Below are 16,905 nucleotides of genomic sequence, written 5' to 3'. Positions count from 1 at the left end.
ACACAGTGTAAACTCTAGTGAATGAAGCCTGTGGATTAGTAGCTTCTGTGTTATAAAAGGAGTGTGGTTTATCCATTCAAGAGGAGCAACCGGAGGAGGTGTGCCGCCTACCCCTGATTAGAGGGCATTTTAATCTATTTTTATATGAATTACACGATGTAGAGTAATCCCAAATGGTTGCTTCCATCTCACTGGCTTTGCAACGTTCAGGATGATTGAAAACCGTAGATAGTAAGTTGAGCTAATTCCGACCTATTATGTGTTTTATCACAGTACAGTTATATGATTTAGTTTAAAAGCTTTTTTTAATGTTTGACATGATAGACTTGGGTATTTACACATATAGAGCATCATTTGTGCTCATTCGGAGTTTTGTTTGTGTCTGCCTGGCAAATATAAGTGCAATATTTACTGTTTTAGCTCAGTTTCTCCTCCAACTCCGGAGAGAAATACTTGGTCGATGAAATACTGCTGTCTGTGTTGCTAACTCTGTCTGTTTGGCACTTGGTGCTGAGTACAGGGAGTGTACTGGGAGTTCATAAGAGCTTTTCTGCTGACAGTTTCCTGCTGTGGCTGAAAATGATGCTGAGTGAACCAAATCCAGACAAATCTTGTGTATAATATTCAGTTTTTAAGTGTCCTGTCTGCTTAATCAACAATCCTAAATTAAAGCCAAAACTACAATGAAATAAAACCTCAGATGTTATGACAGCAAAGATTCGCTTACTCGAACATCCGGGATTCACGGGGAGCTGTTTGTGCAGTCTTAACCTGCTTTTAGCCTTATTTTTGGTGTCTACCAACTCCTGTTGTGCACTTTGTTTGGCACTCGGTGGAGGTTACTTTTATATATACCACTGTTACATTACCATAGCATTAGGTAACATTATTTTTCAAAAGTAATGCAACATATTACATTACAGTAATACCTACTGACTTGGAAAACTTTATGGCTTTGCTATTAATAGTGGGCAGTTCTTCCTCTGTGATTGCTCATGGAGGATCTTCTGTGTAATACTGCAGAATCTTTACCTTCATTGTCAAGCTCCTTGTTAAATATTAAAGCTCTCAAAGACCTCAAACTGGCTGAAAAGCTGCGGCGAGATGTTAAGAGAGCTGTGCATAAATGTGTCTCCAAACCTCCATGAACTGTTTAGAAGAGCGAGCCACAAAGTGTGATAATGATCCAATAATGATATTGATATGATAACATTTTAAGTTACTCCTGTTAAAGATGGTTCTGAAAGCCACCGAAACACTGAGCGTACTTAGGTTTTCACAGGACACATCACTGTAAATAAAACTGACTGTAAACATGAGTGCAAATAAAATTAAATTCAGCTGAATTAACATGCAGAGAAAGAGTAAAAATTCATCTGGGTTTATAAAAATATTTTCAGCAAGAAAAAGAAGAGGGAAATGTGGTAAATATGGTGAAATAATAAATTAACCGATTACTTGAGAGGACAATCTAACATGTAACTTCTTGCCATGGGTTTAGATTTCAGGTTGGATGCAGGGGACATGTCCTGTCTAACAAGTGGAAGAAGCAGAGGAATTACTCAGAAAGGCAACAATGGCTCTAACAGAGGAGTGTTTTATTTCTTTTATTTTTTTCTTTGTCCTTTTTTTCTGAAATATTGACATAGAGTTCATACCACCACCAAAACTTTTGTCGTTAATCTGTAAAACTCATGCAAACACACAGCACTGTGATCTCAGTCGGCAGCAGCACCTCGGTCCCCTCCTCTGCACTGACGCTGTGCACATGCAGCCAGGTTTACAAGCAAAGAGCAGAGCTCCAGTATTAGGACATTTTATCTCAGCTGTGAGACACTTTCCCCAACGCAAGTTTCAAAGTGCTGTTGCTAGTTTGCTAACTAGTCTTAGGATAATGTTTCATGTGGGCAGAAATCCTGCTGAAACACATCTGAGGTATTAAACTCAAAGGTCTTAGAAATGCAAAAAAAAAAAAAAAAAAAGCACATTAAGCAAGTTAGTTTCTCAAACAAAAGACCCAAAAGGCGCCTGATATCAGACACAGTCATCAACCCCGACTCTCACATCTGTAACAAGCTAAACAAACAAAAGAGACTGAAGAGTTAATCATGCCGTGTGTGCTGACTCAGCAGGGATGGAGAAGGTGAGAGTAATTCTCCAGCCGGAGTCTAGGGTGAATTGTTGCCCTGTGTCTGGTTCTTGTGTTTTCCTTTACATAAATAAACACATTTAAACACATTTAAACCATAAACTGGTGCACACAATAACAACTGTACTAACAGGTTATTGCAGTGTTACTTTTATTTTACATGTGGTTACTTTTCATTTCTTTGCAAACATGTTTTTAACTGGTTATTAAAGCAGGAGAGTCGTGTACCATCTGTTTCCTCAAGTATCTGAGTGAGAATATTTCCAATATTATTATTTATATTTATATTCTACACTCATGTTAGGTCTTTTAATGAATTTCAGGCACTGAAAGGAGTTCTTGTCCTAGTTCCTTGTAAGCCATTCTACCCTTGGTGATGTTTCACTCACATTAGTCCCCAATGGTTTTACTGACCAGGACTGTGGAAAACATGCCAAAGGAAGAGACTCCAGCATGGTGAAAAGCAAAAGAATGAATGTTATAGTTTACATAAAACCCTTTTTTCTGAAAGAAATAAAGATGTAACCCATTTGTAATCACTGATATTGTGATGTTTTGACATCTTTACATATTTTAATTTTCAACTCTATTACATGTAACCTTTCCCTCCCTCCATAAACTGACTGGCACAGAGCAGATCGTGTTCAATGAATTTTTGGAGGTGTTTCATCCGAAAATAGCAGCTCGATTTGGCCGGGCACAATAGGAGAGCAGTGAGAGGGCCAAACCAGTAAAGCTGTAGCCAAACGGTTAAACAGTGAGCTGAAACCGCTCCGTGAATCCAAGACACTGCTGTAAGTTTTTGCCCGCTATTTTAAAATTGTCACATAATAATAAAATATTAGTATTAAAAATACTGATTACAATCATATTTTATATTTTCTAGTTTTAAAGAACCGTTAATGACACAAAGCTTGCAGGTCATTTAAAATCCATCCATCCATTCTGTTCTGTTTATCCAGTTCAGGGTTGCGCAGGGGGGCTGAGGCTGGTGGGGTACATCCTGGACAGGTCCCCAGTCTGTCACTGGGTTGGTTAGCACTGTCACCTGTCTGCTCGGGCCTTCCAAAGACAAGCATGTCAAGTTAGTTTAAACTGATACTTCTTTTAAACTCTAATATAAACATGAGTTCAGTAAGATGAGGTGCTAATAAAAATGTGATCCTAAATCTAATAATAGTATAATGTACACTTCTGCACCACTCGTTATAATACTAAGGCAGGAACTGTTATCCTCTGATTTTTGCCATTGACCCCATGCCTTCCTACTAACGTAGACTTGTGCAGATTTTATACTTCCTCATTCAACAAGGCGACGTTCTGATAAACTATATGTTAAATGTTAGCGTGAGGAGACTAAGGCCAACAGTCACTCTTTCCTTCACTGACCTGGTTGCTTCTGAAGGCCATGAGATGTAGTTTCAAGCACTGGAACAAAATGAGTTGTTACATTTGGACTCCTGCACCGTCCGACTCGGCCCTCACGTTACAATGGTAGATTAAACTGACTGACAAGGCAACAGAGCAAAATTCTAATCTGCTCACAAAAGGCTGAGGTGAAACATTCATCCAGCTGCAAACTCTCCTATTCCCAAAGCATTCCCTGCTCCTTTATCTCATTACAAAGAATACTAAATGAAACCTTTTGGTAAAGGAAAACTCTTCTGAATGTAACTGAGCTGCAGGATGTTTTGAAGCTCTACAAATACTTTTACTGCTCAAGAAATGTTCATTTCTAGTTTGTCGGCCACCCACAATACTGAAAATCCATGAATACTTTCAATGGAATGCATGCAATGCAAAAGCCAATACATGCAAAAGTCTTAAGCCAACCATGATTTCTTTATATTTGCTACAAGAATGGAAAATGATTTCAGCAACTTAAGGAAAGACATGCAATTCTCCAGGCTTCATAAAGGCTCTTCAAAGCTCTTCTTTGGATGTTGGCTGCTTTTTGTTCAGTTCTCTGCTGAGTACTTCAATAGTGTTGACGTTTAGGCTCTGGGGAGGCCGATCCATGCCTGATAGTGAGCCATTGTGGTTTATTTTTCTATCCAGGTGAACTTGTACTGCAATGATTGTGTGTTTGGGATCATTGTTGCACTAAACAGTGAACCTGTTGCTAATCAGCCCCAAACCAAGACAGAGCTTCCACTGTGTTTTAAAGACACACTGATGATCATTTGAACCAAAAACTTCAAGTTTGGATTAATGACCATAAAAGATCTGTTACCCCTGATTTTCAGTCCTGTTCTTGTGTAATTTGGCATACCTGAGCCTTTTCTCTATTTCCCTTCCTTAACTCTGGCTTCTTGACAGCCGGTCTTCCATTTACCAAAGAAAAACTTGAAAGACCTTCAGAGAGCCGGAGAATTATTGCTCAACACCACTTGGGGGGGGGAGTCTCGTTCCTTGGAAACATAATATGAAAAAATGAGCAGTCACTCAAGTCTTCTTCACAGTATTTTATGTCACCAGTGACAGGTTGAAATAAAAGTGGTTACTTACAGTCTGGCCATGTTTGGTGCCTAAAGCCAACGAGCAGGTGAAAATCCAGGAAAAGGAAAAAAGTGAACAGCGAGTGGGTGAAAAACACAAAGCTTCAAATGGGATGGAAACAACAGGCTGTGGTCAAATAGTAAAAAAACAAACTCCAATGCTTTTCCCTAATCACATTTTTGTTGTTGTTGATGTTGTTGTTTCACCTTGATGGAAAACATCAGGAGGTGAAGGAGACTTCAGAGGAAAAACAACCACATTGCTCAGAGAATCTGCACTTGTGCTGGTTTGCTTGATAAGCTCATAACGGATGTTGCTGATGTGAGTCTGCATTAAAACTACAACATCTATAGATGATGAACTACAAAAACCTCACCTTCCATAATGTTTTTTCACCACAGTCTGTATATAAAAGATGGTGTGAGTGACGTCCCACTCTGAAGTCTCAAACTGGCGTCTTTTTGGAAGCAGACGTCATAAATGAGGGATGCATCTGACTGTGAAACCTAGGGACAACACACACACTGATGACTCGTGATTGACAAATTGCTTGTCAATGGCGCGCTCTGGTTTATTCCCAATTCTCACTCTGCTAAAGCCCATCATTTGCAACAGTAACATCATGCTGTATTCAATAAGAAAGAAGGCAAAGGCCACTTCCCCACAGACTTCTACACCGGGAAGAAAAAAAACTGAATACAATCATTTGCAAATCTGATAAACCCATAATTTCTTAGCAATAGAACTTATCAAATGTTTAAGCAGGGAAAATGTCAAATTCTAAGAAAATAAAATCAGTAATTTTGAATTTGATGGCAGCAACATGTCACAAAAAAGCTGGGACGGGGTCGTGTTTCCTACTGTGTAGCATGCCCTCATCTTTTAACTAAAGTCCATCAGGGAACTGTGGAGAGCAGCTGTGGGACCTTTGGGAAAGGAATGCTGTCCCATTCTTGTCTGATTGAGGAATTTTAGCTGCTTAAGAGTTCTGGGTCTTCTTTTAATGATGCACCATGAAACCAAAAACACGGCAGGCAGGCCAGTTCAGCACCCCGATTCTGCACGATTCAAAAATGTTTTGCTGAAATACGCAAGGTCTTTAAAAAAAACACGTTATCTGAATGACATATGTTGCTCTAAAACCTGTATACACCTGTCAGCATCGATAGAGCTCTTCCAGATGTCCCAGCTCCACAGACACTATGCACCCCCATACCATCAGAGACGTAAGCTTTTGAACTGACAGGCTGAACAACCCTCCCCTCGTCTTTAGTCTGGAGGATGTGGTGTTCGTGTTTTCCAAAAAGAATTTCAATTTTCAGTTCGTCTGACCACAGAACAGTTTTCCACTTTGCCTCAGTCCATTTTAAATGAGCTTTGGCTGAGGATGGCTCAGGCATCCTATACTGATTTCTGGCCTCGTCCCATGCACTTGTGTTGCACACATCAAATTTGTCTTGAGTTAATATTTTATGATAGTTTCTCAGTTAAAAGGTTTGATATGTTACTGTGTTCTGCTGTGACGTTGGTTTATGAGGTGTGAAAATCACTGCGTTCTGGTTTTCTTTACATTTTACCCAGTGACCCAGCTGCTTCAGAACTGGGTTTGTAGATACACCCACAAACTGACCTGCACAGCGTCCACATCACTGCAGACACTGTTACTGATGTAAAAAAAAAAGCTCACTAATCATCACAGTGAGTTGAGATGAAGTGGCCGTAATAGGAAATGCTGCCCACCCTCTGGTCCACTCGTTTTTTCCTCTTCCTGCTGAAGACGATCCACCTTAACAGTTCCTTTACGAAAGCTTTTAGCGTCTTTGAAGTCAAATTAATTAACCATAATCCTAAAAGCTGGCAATACAACAATGCTCAGAATGAGGACGTAAGCTTTGCAAACAGAGCTGCAATACAACCTCCACACTTTGATCATTTTAATTTAGCTAATTATATTTTATTTATGGAGCATTTTTCTAAACCTATGTTACAAAGTGCTGCACGGGCCATAACGAGCAGACTCGACTGCATTACTGTTATTTCCATTTCGGCTATTAATTGAACAGTTTGTTCAAAGCACATCAGCATATTTGCAAGTTATGGTGTAAGATGGAAGAGCAGACATAATTTACACAATATGATCTGTGGTGCTTCTCAGCCTTGTGTCTCTGTGAACGGGCTTTTAGTCTGTCACTTTGAATTCTGATTCTCATCTCATTTCATAAAGATGTCCCAGTGCATGTGCGAAAGGGAGAGATGAAAGAAGCATTAATGCAACTTTCCGTAGTATTTAGAGAATAACGATCACTCTCTTTATGGTCGCCACATAGATACTTACAGATCACATGACTCAGTTAGGAAGCTTCCTGATCATAATTGACTATTTAACCACAACCACGGCCTCCTATCAGGTAAACCTGTGACTTTTAAACTGGACTTTAATGACCCCATTTTGGACACACATGGCCAGCGAGAAAAAAAATGGGACACTGACATGAGAATATGTTTCTTCCACAGGGGCGATGAAGCCTTTTCTCTCTGCTCACTCAGGTGCTTGGAAAATAAGTGAAGGCCTATAAAATAAATAAATGTAAATATGAAATGATCTGTACTGTCGCCGCTGAGGCTGTCTGTGTCGCTGCTTCAGAGACATTTAGATGATGTTTAATGAATAAATTTGCACCATAAAATTTATTGTATCTCTCTACAAACCAAATTTGTATCAGCTCTTGCAAATTTTGAAATAAGGGCAGCAATCCAGTCAAATCCCAGTTTAAACCTCCCGTTCCAGTTCACATTTAACACCAGTGGAAATCTTCCCAGGAGTACACTCTCAGAAGCAGGATTTTTTGTTTTCTCTGGCTTACGTAAGAGCACAAGCTGCAATGTGCAGATTGGAGTTTTATTTTGTACTCGCATGCTGGAAGGAAGATTCGACAAACTCGGCAGCTTAACAGAAACACATTGAAGAGCTCGGCCATTTTGTCAGGCAATCAGACAAAAAAGAAAAAAGCTATTCCTGTTTTATTTTTCCTGGTAACTAACGCAAAACTTTCCATTTTCCAACTTTCTAATGACTCCGTCATTACTTTGTGCCCGTTTTGTTTCTGAGACGTGTGTGGGAACACTGCCAGATGTACTAGAAACTAGTGCCTGAAAATATGCAAACAAGGGAAAGAAATAATCTCACAGGATGAATTCATTTAAACCTCAGACACATTTTCAGCTTTTTGCTCATTTATATTCCACTTTTACCTACTGCAGTGCTTGCTCAGATGAAGGAATCTATTCATGTGTGGACTGTAGGGAAGGTCGTTCTTTTTCTTTCTGCAGCAGCCGTAACTAGAAGAGATGAAAAACCTTGGGGAAAAAAAGACTTTTTTTAACCCGTTGCCTCTGTCACCGAGGCTGCCGTCTGATTGCGTTCCTTTCTTCCCGTTTAGATTGTCGCCGTGAACATCACAGGGCTACTACATGACGACAGACTCTGGAGTGGAGCCACTTTTCATTACAATTAATGAAATGTGTGGCATCATGACTAGCCTTGCTTCCAGAGAGAGTGACGCTATCCCCAGACCACGTTGGGCATGATTAAAGCTAACTAGAAGCATGCCTGTGGCCAGCTGTGAGGAGGGATTTTTCTGGCTCAGAAAAGCGAGCTTGGGGAGTGAAGCATGATTGATCTGCATGTAGTTAAAGCAGTGTTTTACCTTATTTAGCAGCAGTCATTTTCCTCTTATTTCTGGGCAGAAATAACATAACCATGAAAAACAAAAACAAGTATTTTATGCTTATTTGAATGAAACCCCATTTAAAAATCTTACAAATGGTAAAACAGATTTATATCATTGGTGATTTTCCTTTGGTGGAAGACCAAGACCTCTCAGATGTGCCCCCAAAATACTTTGTTGGAGGTTTTATTGCATATAAAGTCTGCCTTACTTTATTTGATACAAACCAAATACTTTTACTTCTGTAACTCCTACTAACAGACTATGTTTTCCACAAATTTCCCTTTTTGAGGGGTTTCCATCAGTAAGATCACGACTGCTGTAATTTTTTGGAGCAAAAAATAAGATTTGGATTAAAACGGTGGTTGAGTACTTTCCTCTGAGACATGTTTAATTCAGCTCACTTTCCTGTAATTCAAGGGTGCTTAACATTTTTTACAGAAGGCCCTACTGACTAACATAAAGTAAGTGAAGGCTCAAAGATTGCACAGTTAAACATGACACTTGGAGTGCTGAGCTATCCATCAATTTGGCTGATGTGGCAGATTATTTTACAATTGGCAGTTTGCCAGCCTGGGGCCTTCTATTGTTTAAAAAAGAAAGTTGGAACAGGCTTACTTCCTGTTTCCTGTTAACAGTTTGAAGTGCAGACTGACGTGGCTAGTAAAGGATTCTGCAGTCCTGCAGAAACCCCAAGCACACCCATACTGTTTCTACTGGAACTCAGAGGATTAAGATGTAATTGTGAGCAGCTCAGTAAAAACAGAGGTTTAGACAGTTTGCAGGTCTGGAGCACTCACGTGTGTTTGTGTTAACACAGTGCCAAAATCTTCCCAGCAAATTCCCCTCAAGATCAGACGGTGCAATCATCAGAGAAACCAGAAAAACCACCTCAGACTCAGTTAGCTCACGACAGTACAACTGGAAAAAGACTAAACAGATTGGTTTGTTTATGAAGGTTCCAGAAAAAAAACCCCAAAACTCTTTAGTTTGACTTAGTTTGCCAAGTTACATCTAAACAAATCACAAGACTTCTGGAGCAGTGTCCTCTGGACAAACGAGACCAAAGTGGAGATGATTGGCCATAATGTGCAAACACATGCATATCAGCACAAATGCCTCACACCAGCTGTCAGCACGGTGGTGGAGGAGTGATGATTTGGGCTTATTTTGCAGCCAGAGGACCCGGGCACCGCAACAGTTATTGGTTAATCATGAATTCCTCTGTATCAAAGGTGAGGACAATGATCTCGAGATGATCTCGAGCACAGCAGCAAATCTACAACAGAGTGTCTGAAAAAGAAAAGAATGAAGGGACTGCAATGGTCCACTCATAGGTCAAGTTTTCTGAAAATCAAGTCAGTGTGAGAACTTGGCATAGGATATCCAAATTCATAGCACAGGTGCATCTTCTAGGAGGCTGGGAGGTGCCACCGGCAGCATCTTTATAATTCTGCCTCTGCAATTATTATAATAATAATTATCCAATTACTTTGAAAATTGGTGACTTTGACTAAGAGGGCTGTGTCTTCTAAACAGTAAATGAAAAGGTTTTGTAAAACAACTTGACTTAAGGCTGAAAGTTGGCACTTCAACCAAATTTTGGTTGTTTGATTTAAATCCACTAAGGTGGTGTACCGAGCAAAATCCTGATCGCAGACATACACAGGGAGATTTGTGAAATACAACAACGCCCTATCTTGACTTGTCAACATGTGCTGATTACCAGATATGTGAAAAATATTGAAAAGTTGAAGGAAAACTGGCTTTTTTTTTTTTTTTTTACTTGTGCCTAATCAAAACTGTAAATACGAGAGTGACTAACAGCTTTATAGCTGTGAGTCAGTGACACCGATGTTATTGAACCCGATCTAAAAATTCTCAACTGCAGCGCTACCAAATTTGATGCCACAGAAATGAAGCACAACAAGCCTCCATCTATTTTAATCATAGCAGCATCAGGCAGACTCTCTACTGAATGAAGGTCGTGTTTTAATGAGCGACGTGCTCTTTTTGCTCCTTTAATTGACTCGAATGAAGCAGTTAATGTTTTTTAAGTGAACGTTATCCTGAATGGAGATGGCTTTCAAGCTTGGTAACACATTATATTAACCATCAGTATTAACAGTGAATTATCAAAAATATAAATGAACTACATTTTAATCAACTATCAGGCCAAACAGTGAATTATTTTAAAAACAGATCAAAAATGCTAACAGGTACCAAAGCTTGTTTCTGTTCATCTGTGCCATAGACATTAAATTCTTGCAGCAATGTTTTTAAAACTGTTAGAAATCCCATTATTGTGATTATCAAATGGTGTTTTTCATGTCCTGATAATTTAATGTGACTGTCTCTTGAATTTATTAATTTATGAAGGCTTAAAATTAGCAAAAAAATAACATTTAGAAGTGCCAAATTTCAACCCACCTCTATAATTTGAAAATGGCAGAAAATATTCATAGCATGAAGGAAAGCTTCGTTATATATGTATGAAAGTAAGATCACGTGATTCTGAGGTGGAAAGCATTCACTGGTTTCTTTTCTTCCCATGGCGGATCCACCAGGTTTAAATAAACCATAATTATCCTCTGAGTGTCTTTCAACCCATCAATTTGGTTTCATGACTCACAGCATTACTACTGTTTTTCACTCTTCCTGCTTTTTTAAATCCTGTTTTCAGCTTTTTACTGAGAAAGTACTGATAAACCTCAGTACTGAACAGCAACTCCATTAAACAAGGAGAGGAACTGAGCAGTGAACAAAGCGGAGCGTAAATCAGCTTAGAAGGCCGAGCTTTTCCTCGGGAGGTGGTAGACAGAGAAATGGAGCCGAGGGTTAATGCTGGACTTGGAGTCACACGATCGTGCAGACAATGAATTCCTCTCCCTTTGAGCAACATTTGTGCAACTCCTTCTTTGTGTATTTATGGATTTACCTTTCCATAACTCTCTCTTCTTGTTTCCAGTGCTGCTGTGCCCGCGGGTGTGGACGTCTCTGGAGAACGGCAGGGTGACGGCGAAGCCTCCCGGGCCCCCCGTGGAAGGAACCGTGCTTCATTACAGCTGCCACGCCGGCTTCATCCTGGAGGGCAGAAACATCAGCCATTGCACTAAGCTGGGCAAGTGGGACGCGCCTAAACCCACCTGCCTGTGTGAGTGTCTCAGAATATATCAGGTTTTCCATTATACTGTGCCTTCTAGCAGAATTAAGATAATTATGTCATATAGTGGGATGCCATTTTCTGTTACATGAGAGATTCAGCGGGCGAAGCAAGCCGACTGACAACAAAGACCATAATTAATGACACTGAAACTATGACTGGAGCCATGACTGGAGTTGCAAATGATGGTGATGAATCATAGTAACAACTGGAGGCTATAATTTACTCAGTGAGGAAAAATATTGAGCCTTTATTGATATTTTACACCTAAAACAGCAAATTGGTTAATAAATAGAAAATTAAAACAGCAGCTGCTTTGATGGCAAATTAATACATGGTTTCTGCAACAATAAAAGAACATTGATGTATTTTAAGACCTTGGGAGGTATAAAATTAGGTCTAAACAACTAATTATGTGAATAATATTCAGGCTTTAATAAAGAGTCATAACTGGGTCATTCCCTGGAAAACCAAACGAGTGCCAAACACGGAGCGAACCACAGCTAGAGGATGAGGCTGGTAACAAGATGTAGGCACAAAGGAGGTTTTTGATAGGCTGTCACCTGTCGCACACGTGGTCATACAGACCTGGGAAGTTTACACAACATTGACTTTTTAAAGTTTTCTCCAGTAAATTATCAGGAAACGAATCAAACATCCAGGACACCGATGCTTCTTTCTGTTCCAGGCATTAAATTCATGCAATTTATTAAAATATAATCCATGACATTATTGCTCATAGCTGGTTACAGAAATCAATCAGTCATGAAATATAAAATATTTACGGCCTTATTTAGGACTTTTTAATGAACTGGCAACCAATCTCTGGTTCCAGCTTCGCTAAAGAGCAGATTAAATGCTTTTTATACTAATTTGAAAATCTTTGCATTGAGACACTACAGGCAAAAACACAGCACTGATCCATTTCTGGATTCTGAGCTGATGCTTTCAGGCTAACAGAAACAAACTATACAGAATATTAGGCATGCACTTGAATATTTGTTTCTGTAGGATTTAAACTGGATGTTCAATCTCAGCTTGGGCATGTGACATCTTGTACTTTGAGTAGTGTTCATCATGCTTCAGTTTATCTCATTTTTGCTAATCAGCAACTTTGTTATCTAGAATGAGCAACTTTCCATCCCCCTTTAGTAAGTTTTTCTCCTTCTCAGAGGCACATAGTGAAGAATCTGCGTACAGCACTCCTCTGCAGCACAGCTCTTGCAGCCATTGCTCTCCCGCTGCTCTCCCTCTCTGTTCTCATGCACAGCCTCTATGTGGGAGCTGCTGCTGTGCAAAGTAAGAGACTGTCTGTAGCTTCTAATTTTCCCTGTCAGTGATCATTTTACATGTAAATACAGCTGAAATCACAGCACAGTCATTGTACATCACTTGTGTAAGCTGTGATTTTGTCAGATTATGTCACAGTTATAAAATCTGACACGAGCTCTTCCACCGAGGTTCTTTGTTCAAGGTAATTACAGGCTTTTTAAAATGTCGAAATACTTAGAATGCTTCATCTTTACTTGTCTGCCAGGCATCCTTCTTGCTCACCGCAGTAATAATCATGCCTCAGTAAACCTCATGTTACAAACTTGAGGTTTGCACCTCAACCAAACCAAAGTTTTTCTTCCTAATAAGCAACAAAACTGGGCATGCTCACTGAGACGGAGGCAGACCTCCCAGAGTTTGCATCCTGAGAAACATCATGTGGTCTCTGAGTGACTGTCGAACAGCTGTTATGGATTTAGGTGTTTCTTTTACTACAGTTTGTCTGTTAGACATTTCTGCAAATTAGTGCAACTATGTAAAATAATGAACTGAGACATTCAAATTTTATCTTTAAAAATATAAGCAATTAGCTCAATAATTGTGATAATACATAATACTCCAGTAACAAATAATAATGTAAACATGAATACTATTTAATGGCACTATGTGTTTGCCTTACACTACTGTTCCCTTTATCTATGATGCATATTCTAAAATGGTGTAATGCAAATTGCAGTTTCCAATCATCTCTGCGGAGCTGTTTTCATCCCTGATAGGAATTTTAAGACAGATTTAAAAATCACATATTTCAATATAATCTGTTATATAAAAACACCCAGCGCGCCCCTGCGGGCGGTTTATCCTTCAAGCTCGGGTCCTCTACCAGAGGCCTGGGAGCTTGAGGGTCCTGCACAGTATCTTAGCTGTTCCCAGGACTGCGCTCTTCTGGACAGAGATCTCCGATGTTGTTCCCGGGATCTGCTGGAGCCACTCGCCTAGCTTGGGAGTCACCGCACCTAGTGCTCCGATTACCACGGGGACCACCGTCACCTTCACCCTCCACATCCTCTCGAGCTCTTCTCTGAGCCCTTGGTATTTCTCCAGCTTCTCGTGTTCCTTCTTCCTGATATTGCTGTCATTCGGAACTGCTACATCGATCACTACAGCCGTCTTCTTCTGTTTGTCTACCACCACTATGTCTGGTTGGTTAGCCACCACCATTTTGTCCGTCTGCATCTGGAAGTCCCACAGGATCTTAGCTCGGTCATTCTCCACCACCCTTGGGGGCATCTCCCATTTTGACCTCGGGACTTCCAGGTTATACTCGGCACAGATGTTCCTGTACACTATGCCGGCCACTTGGTTATGGCGCTCCATGTATGCCTTGCCTGCTAGCATTTTGCACCCTGCTGTTATGTGCTGGATTGTCTCTGGGGCATCTTTACACAGCCTGCACCTGGGGTCTTGCCTGGTGTGATAGACCCCAGCCTCTATGGATCTTGTACTCAGAGCTTGTTCTTGTGCTGCCATGATTAGTGCCTCTGTGCTGTCTTTCAGTCCAGCTTTGTCCAGCCACTGGTAGGATTTCTGTATATCAGCCACCTCCTCTATCTGCCGGTGGTACATACCGTGCAGGGGCCTGTCCTTCCATGATGGTTCCTCGCCTTCCTCCTCTTTCTTGGGTTTCTGCTGCCTGAGGTATTCACTGAGCACGCTGTCAGTTGGGGCCATCTTCGTGATGTATTCGTGGATGTTTCTTGTCTCATCCTGGACTGTGGTGCTGACACTCACCAGTCCCCGGCCCCCTTCCTTCCGCTTAGCGTACAACCTCAGGGTGCTGGACTTGGGGTGAAACCCTCCATGCATGGTAAGGAGCTTTCTTGTCTTTATGTCAGTGGCTTCTATCTCCTCCTTTGGCCAGCCTATTACCCCAGCAGGGTACCTGATCACGGGCAGGGCGTAGGTGTTGATGGCCCGGATCTTGTTCTTACCGTTCAGCTGACTCCTCAGGACTTGCCTGACCCTCTGCAGGTACTTGGTGGTTGCAGCTTTCCTAGCGGTCTCTTCATGGTTCCCATTCGCTTGCGGGATCCCCAGGTACTTGTAACTGTCCTCTATGTCTGCAATGTTGCCTTCTGGTAGTTCAATCCCCTCAGTTCTGACTACCTTCCCTCTCTTTGTTACCATCCGACTACACTTCTCCAGCCCGAATGACATTCCAATGTCATTGCTGTATAGCCTGGTAGTGTGTATCAGTGAATCGATGTCTCGTTCACTCTTGGCATACAGCTTGATGTCATCCATGTACAGGAGGTGGCTGACAACTGCTCCGTTCCGTAGTCGGTATCCGTAGCCAGTCTTGTTAATGATCTCACTGAGGGGGTTCAGGCCTATGCAGAACAGCAGTGGGGACAGAGCATCTCCTTGGTAGATCCCGCACTTGATGGTGACTTGTGCTATGGGCTTGGAGTTGGCCTCTAGTGTTGTGTGCCACATCCCCATTGAGTTCCTGATGAAGGCTCTTAGGGTCCTGTTGATCTTGTACAATTCTAGGCATTCCAGTATCCAGCTGTGGGGCATTGAGTCATAGGCCTTCTTGTAATCAATCCAGGCTGTGCACAGGTTGGTCAGTCTGGTCTTGCAGTCTCGGCTGACTGTTCTGTCTACCAGTAGCTGGTGTTTTGCGCCTCTGGTATTCTTGCCAATCCCTTTCTGTGCCCCGCTCATGTATTGACCCATGTGCCTGTTCATCTTAGCCGATATGATGCCTGACAGGAGCTTCCATGTAGTACTGAGGCAGGTTATTGGTCGGTAGTTGGATGGGACCGGTCCCTTCTTGGGGTCCTTGGGGATCAGGACCGTCCGACCTTCAGTTAGCCATTCCGGGTGTCTCTCGTTAACTAGCAGCTGGTTCATTTGTGCTGCCAGACGCTCGTGGAGTGCAGTCAGCTTCTTCAGCCAGTAGGCGTGAACCATGTCGGGGCCTGGTGCTGTCCAGTTCTTCATACTGGAGACCTTTTCTTGGATGTCTGCCACTGTGATGGTTACTGGACCCTGTTCAGGGAGGTCGCTATGGTCTGCCCTCAGATCCACTAGCCACTGAGCATTGCCATTATGGGTTGTGTCTTTCTCCCATATGCCCTTCCAGTATTGCTCCATCTCCAGCCTTGGTGGTGCTGTTCTGTTATTATTGTTCCCTTGCCACTGAGAGTACACCTTTGCTGGTTCTGTGGAGAACAGCTGGTTTATTCTCCTGCCTTCTATCTCTCTGGTGTACCTCCTCAAGCGGGTGGCCAAGGCTGTGAGTCTTTGCTTGGCAGTTTCCAAGGCCTCAGGTATGGACAGCTTGTTGTATTTCTTATGCACCTTCTTTGTCGCGCCTTTCTGCAACTCCGTTAGTTGGCTAACCTCCCTCCGTGCTACTTTGATCTTGCCCTCTAGCCTCCTTCTCCATGGAGGGTACTGCCCCTTGTGGCTGTTCAACTTGTAGCCAAGCATCTCACTGATCACTGCTGCCGTAGTGTAGATCAGCTTGTTAGTGTCGGTAATCGTGGTTGTGCAAAACAAAATTGACCTCCTGGAAGAGACTGTTATAAAAAATGAGGAGGCAGAAGCATTGGCTAAGAGGCTTAAGCTAAGATTTTATCGCGCTTCAGTGAAAGAGGACCTAAATGTGAATGAGGTTTTTAAGTATTTATATGTGTATATATATATATATATAAAATATATGGGTGACTAAAAACACAACAGGGAATTTGCAGAGTGCCCTCTGGTGGACAAACTATGCAACACCAGCGGTCATGGAATGGATGAAGGGTGTTTCCCTCTGTTACAAAGTTTAAGTCCTTGAGCAGTTTAAAAGCTGATACTGTTAGACGGGTAGATATCTAAAAATAGCCAATAATACTGGCCTACCAATAAATCGCTTGGGCTCTTCTTTTCGTCATCATTTTGGGTGCTAAGTTCTGGCTGTGTGCTCTAACTCTGGTAGTTCAGCACAAAACATTCAAATTAAAGCCTGTAATGAACCCCCCCCCCCCCCCCCATAAAAACAACACTTACATGTATTTGTGTTCTTGTAATGATTAAAAATA

At 41.5% G+C, this 16,905-nt stretch overlaps 1 protein-coding gene and 1 long non-coding RNA gene across 10 annotated transcripts in view; one reads left to right on the top strand and one right to left on the bottom strand.

The window, feature by feature from the left end:
• The window catches only part of gabbr1a (gamma-aminobutyric acid (GABA) B receptor, 1a), a 128,022-nt gene that overhangs the window by 12,350 nt on the left and 98,767 nt on the right, over window positions 1-16,905 (top strand). For all 6 annotated transcript variants that reach the window (XM_005456072.4, XM_003451260.5, XM_005456070.4 and 3 more), the window contains one exon: window positions 11,345-11,530. In XM_005456072.4, the coding sequence (XP_005456129.1) occupies window positions 11,345-11,530 (186 nt within the window). The remainder of the gene's footprint in view (window positions 1-11,344; window positions 11,531-16,905) is intronic.
• The window catches only part of LOC109204200 (uncharacterized), a 35,262-nt gene continuing 19,858 nt past the window's right edge, over window positions 1,502-16,905 (bottom strand). Inside the window, exons 2-5 of one of the 4 annotated variants that reach the window (XR_003222299.1) lie at window positions 11,315-11,460; window positions 5,025-5,154; window positions 3,539-4,677; window positions 1,502-3,211 (exon numbers count right to left, since the gene is read on the bottom strand). This is a non-coding gene — a long non-coding RNA (uncharacterized LOC109204200). Of the gene's footprint in view, window positions 4,678-5,024; window positions 5,155-11,314; window positions 11,461-16,905 lie in introns of all 4 variants that reach the window. The other 3 variants (XR_002063767.2, XR_003222297.1, XR_003222298.1) reach the window with 3 other exon arrangements.

This window comes from Oreochromis niloticus, linkage group LG11, assembly GCF_001858045.2.
Source record: "Oreochromis niloticus isolate F11D_XX linkage group LG11, O_niloticus_UMD_NMBU, whole genome shotgun sequence".
In the NCBI taxonomy this organism is placed as follows: domain Eukaryota; kingdom Metazoa; phylum Chordata; class Actinopteri; order Cichliformes; family Cichlidae; genus Oreochromis; species Oreochromis niloticus.
Note: the sequence above shows the minus strand (reverse complement) of the source record. Positions and strands in the feature narration are given on the sequence as shown.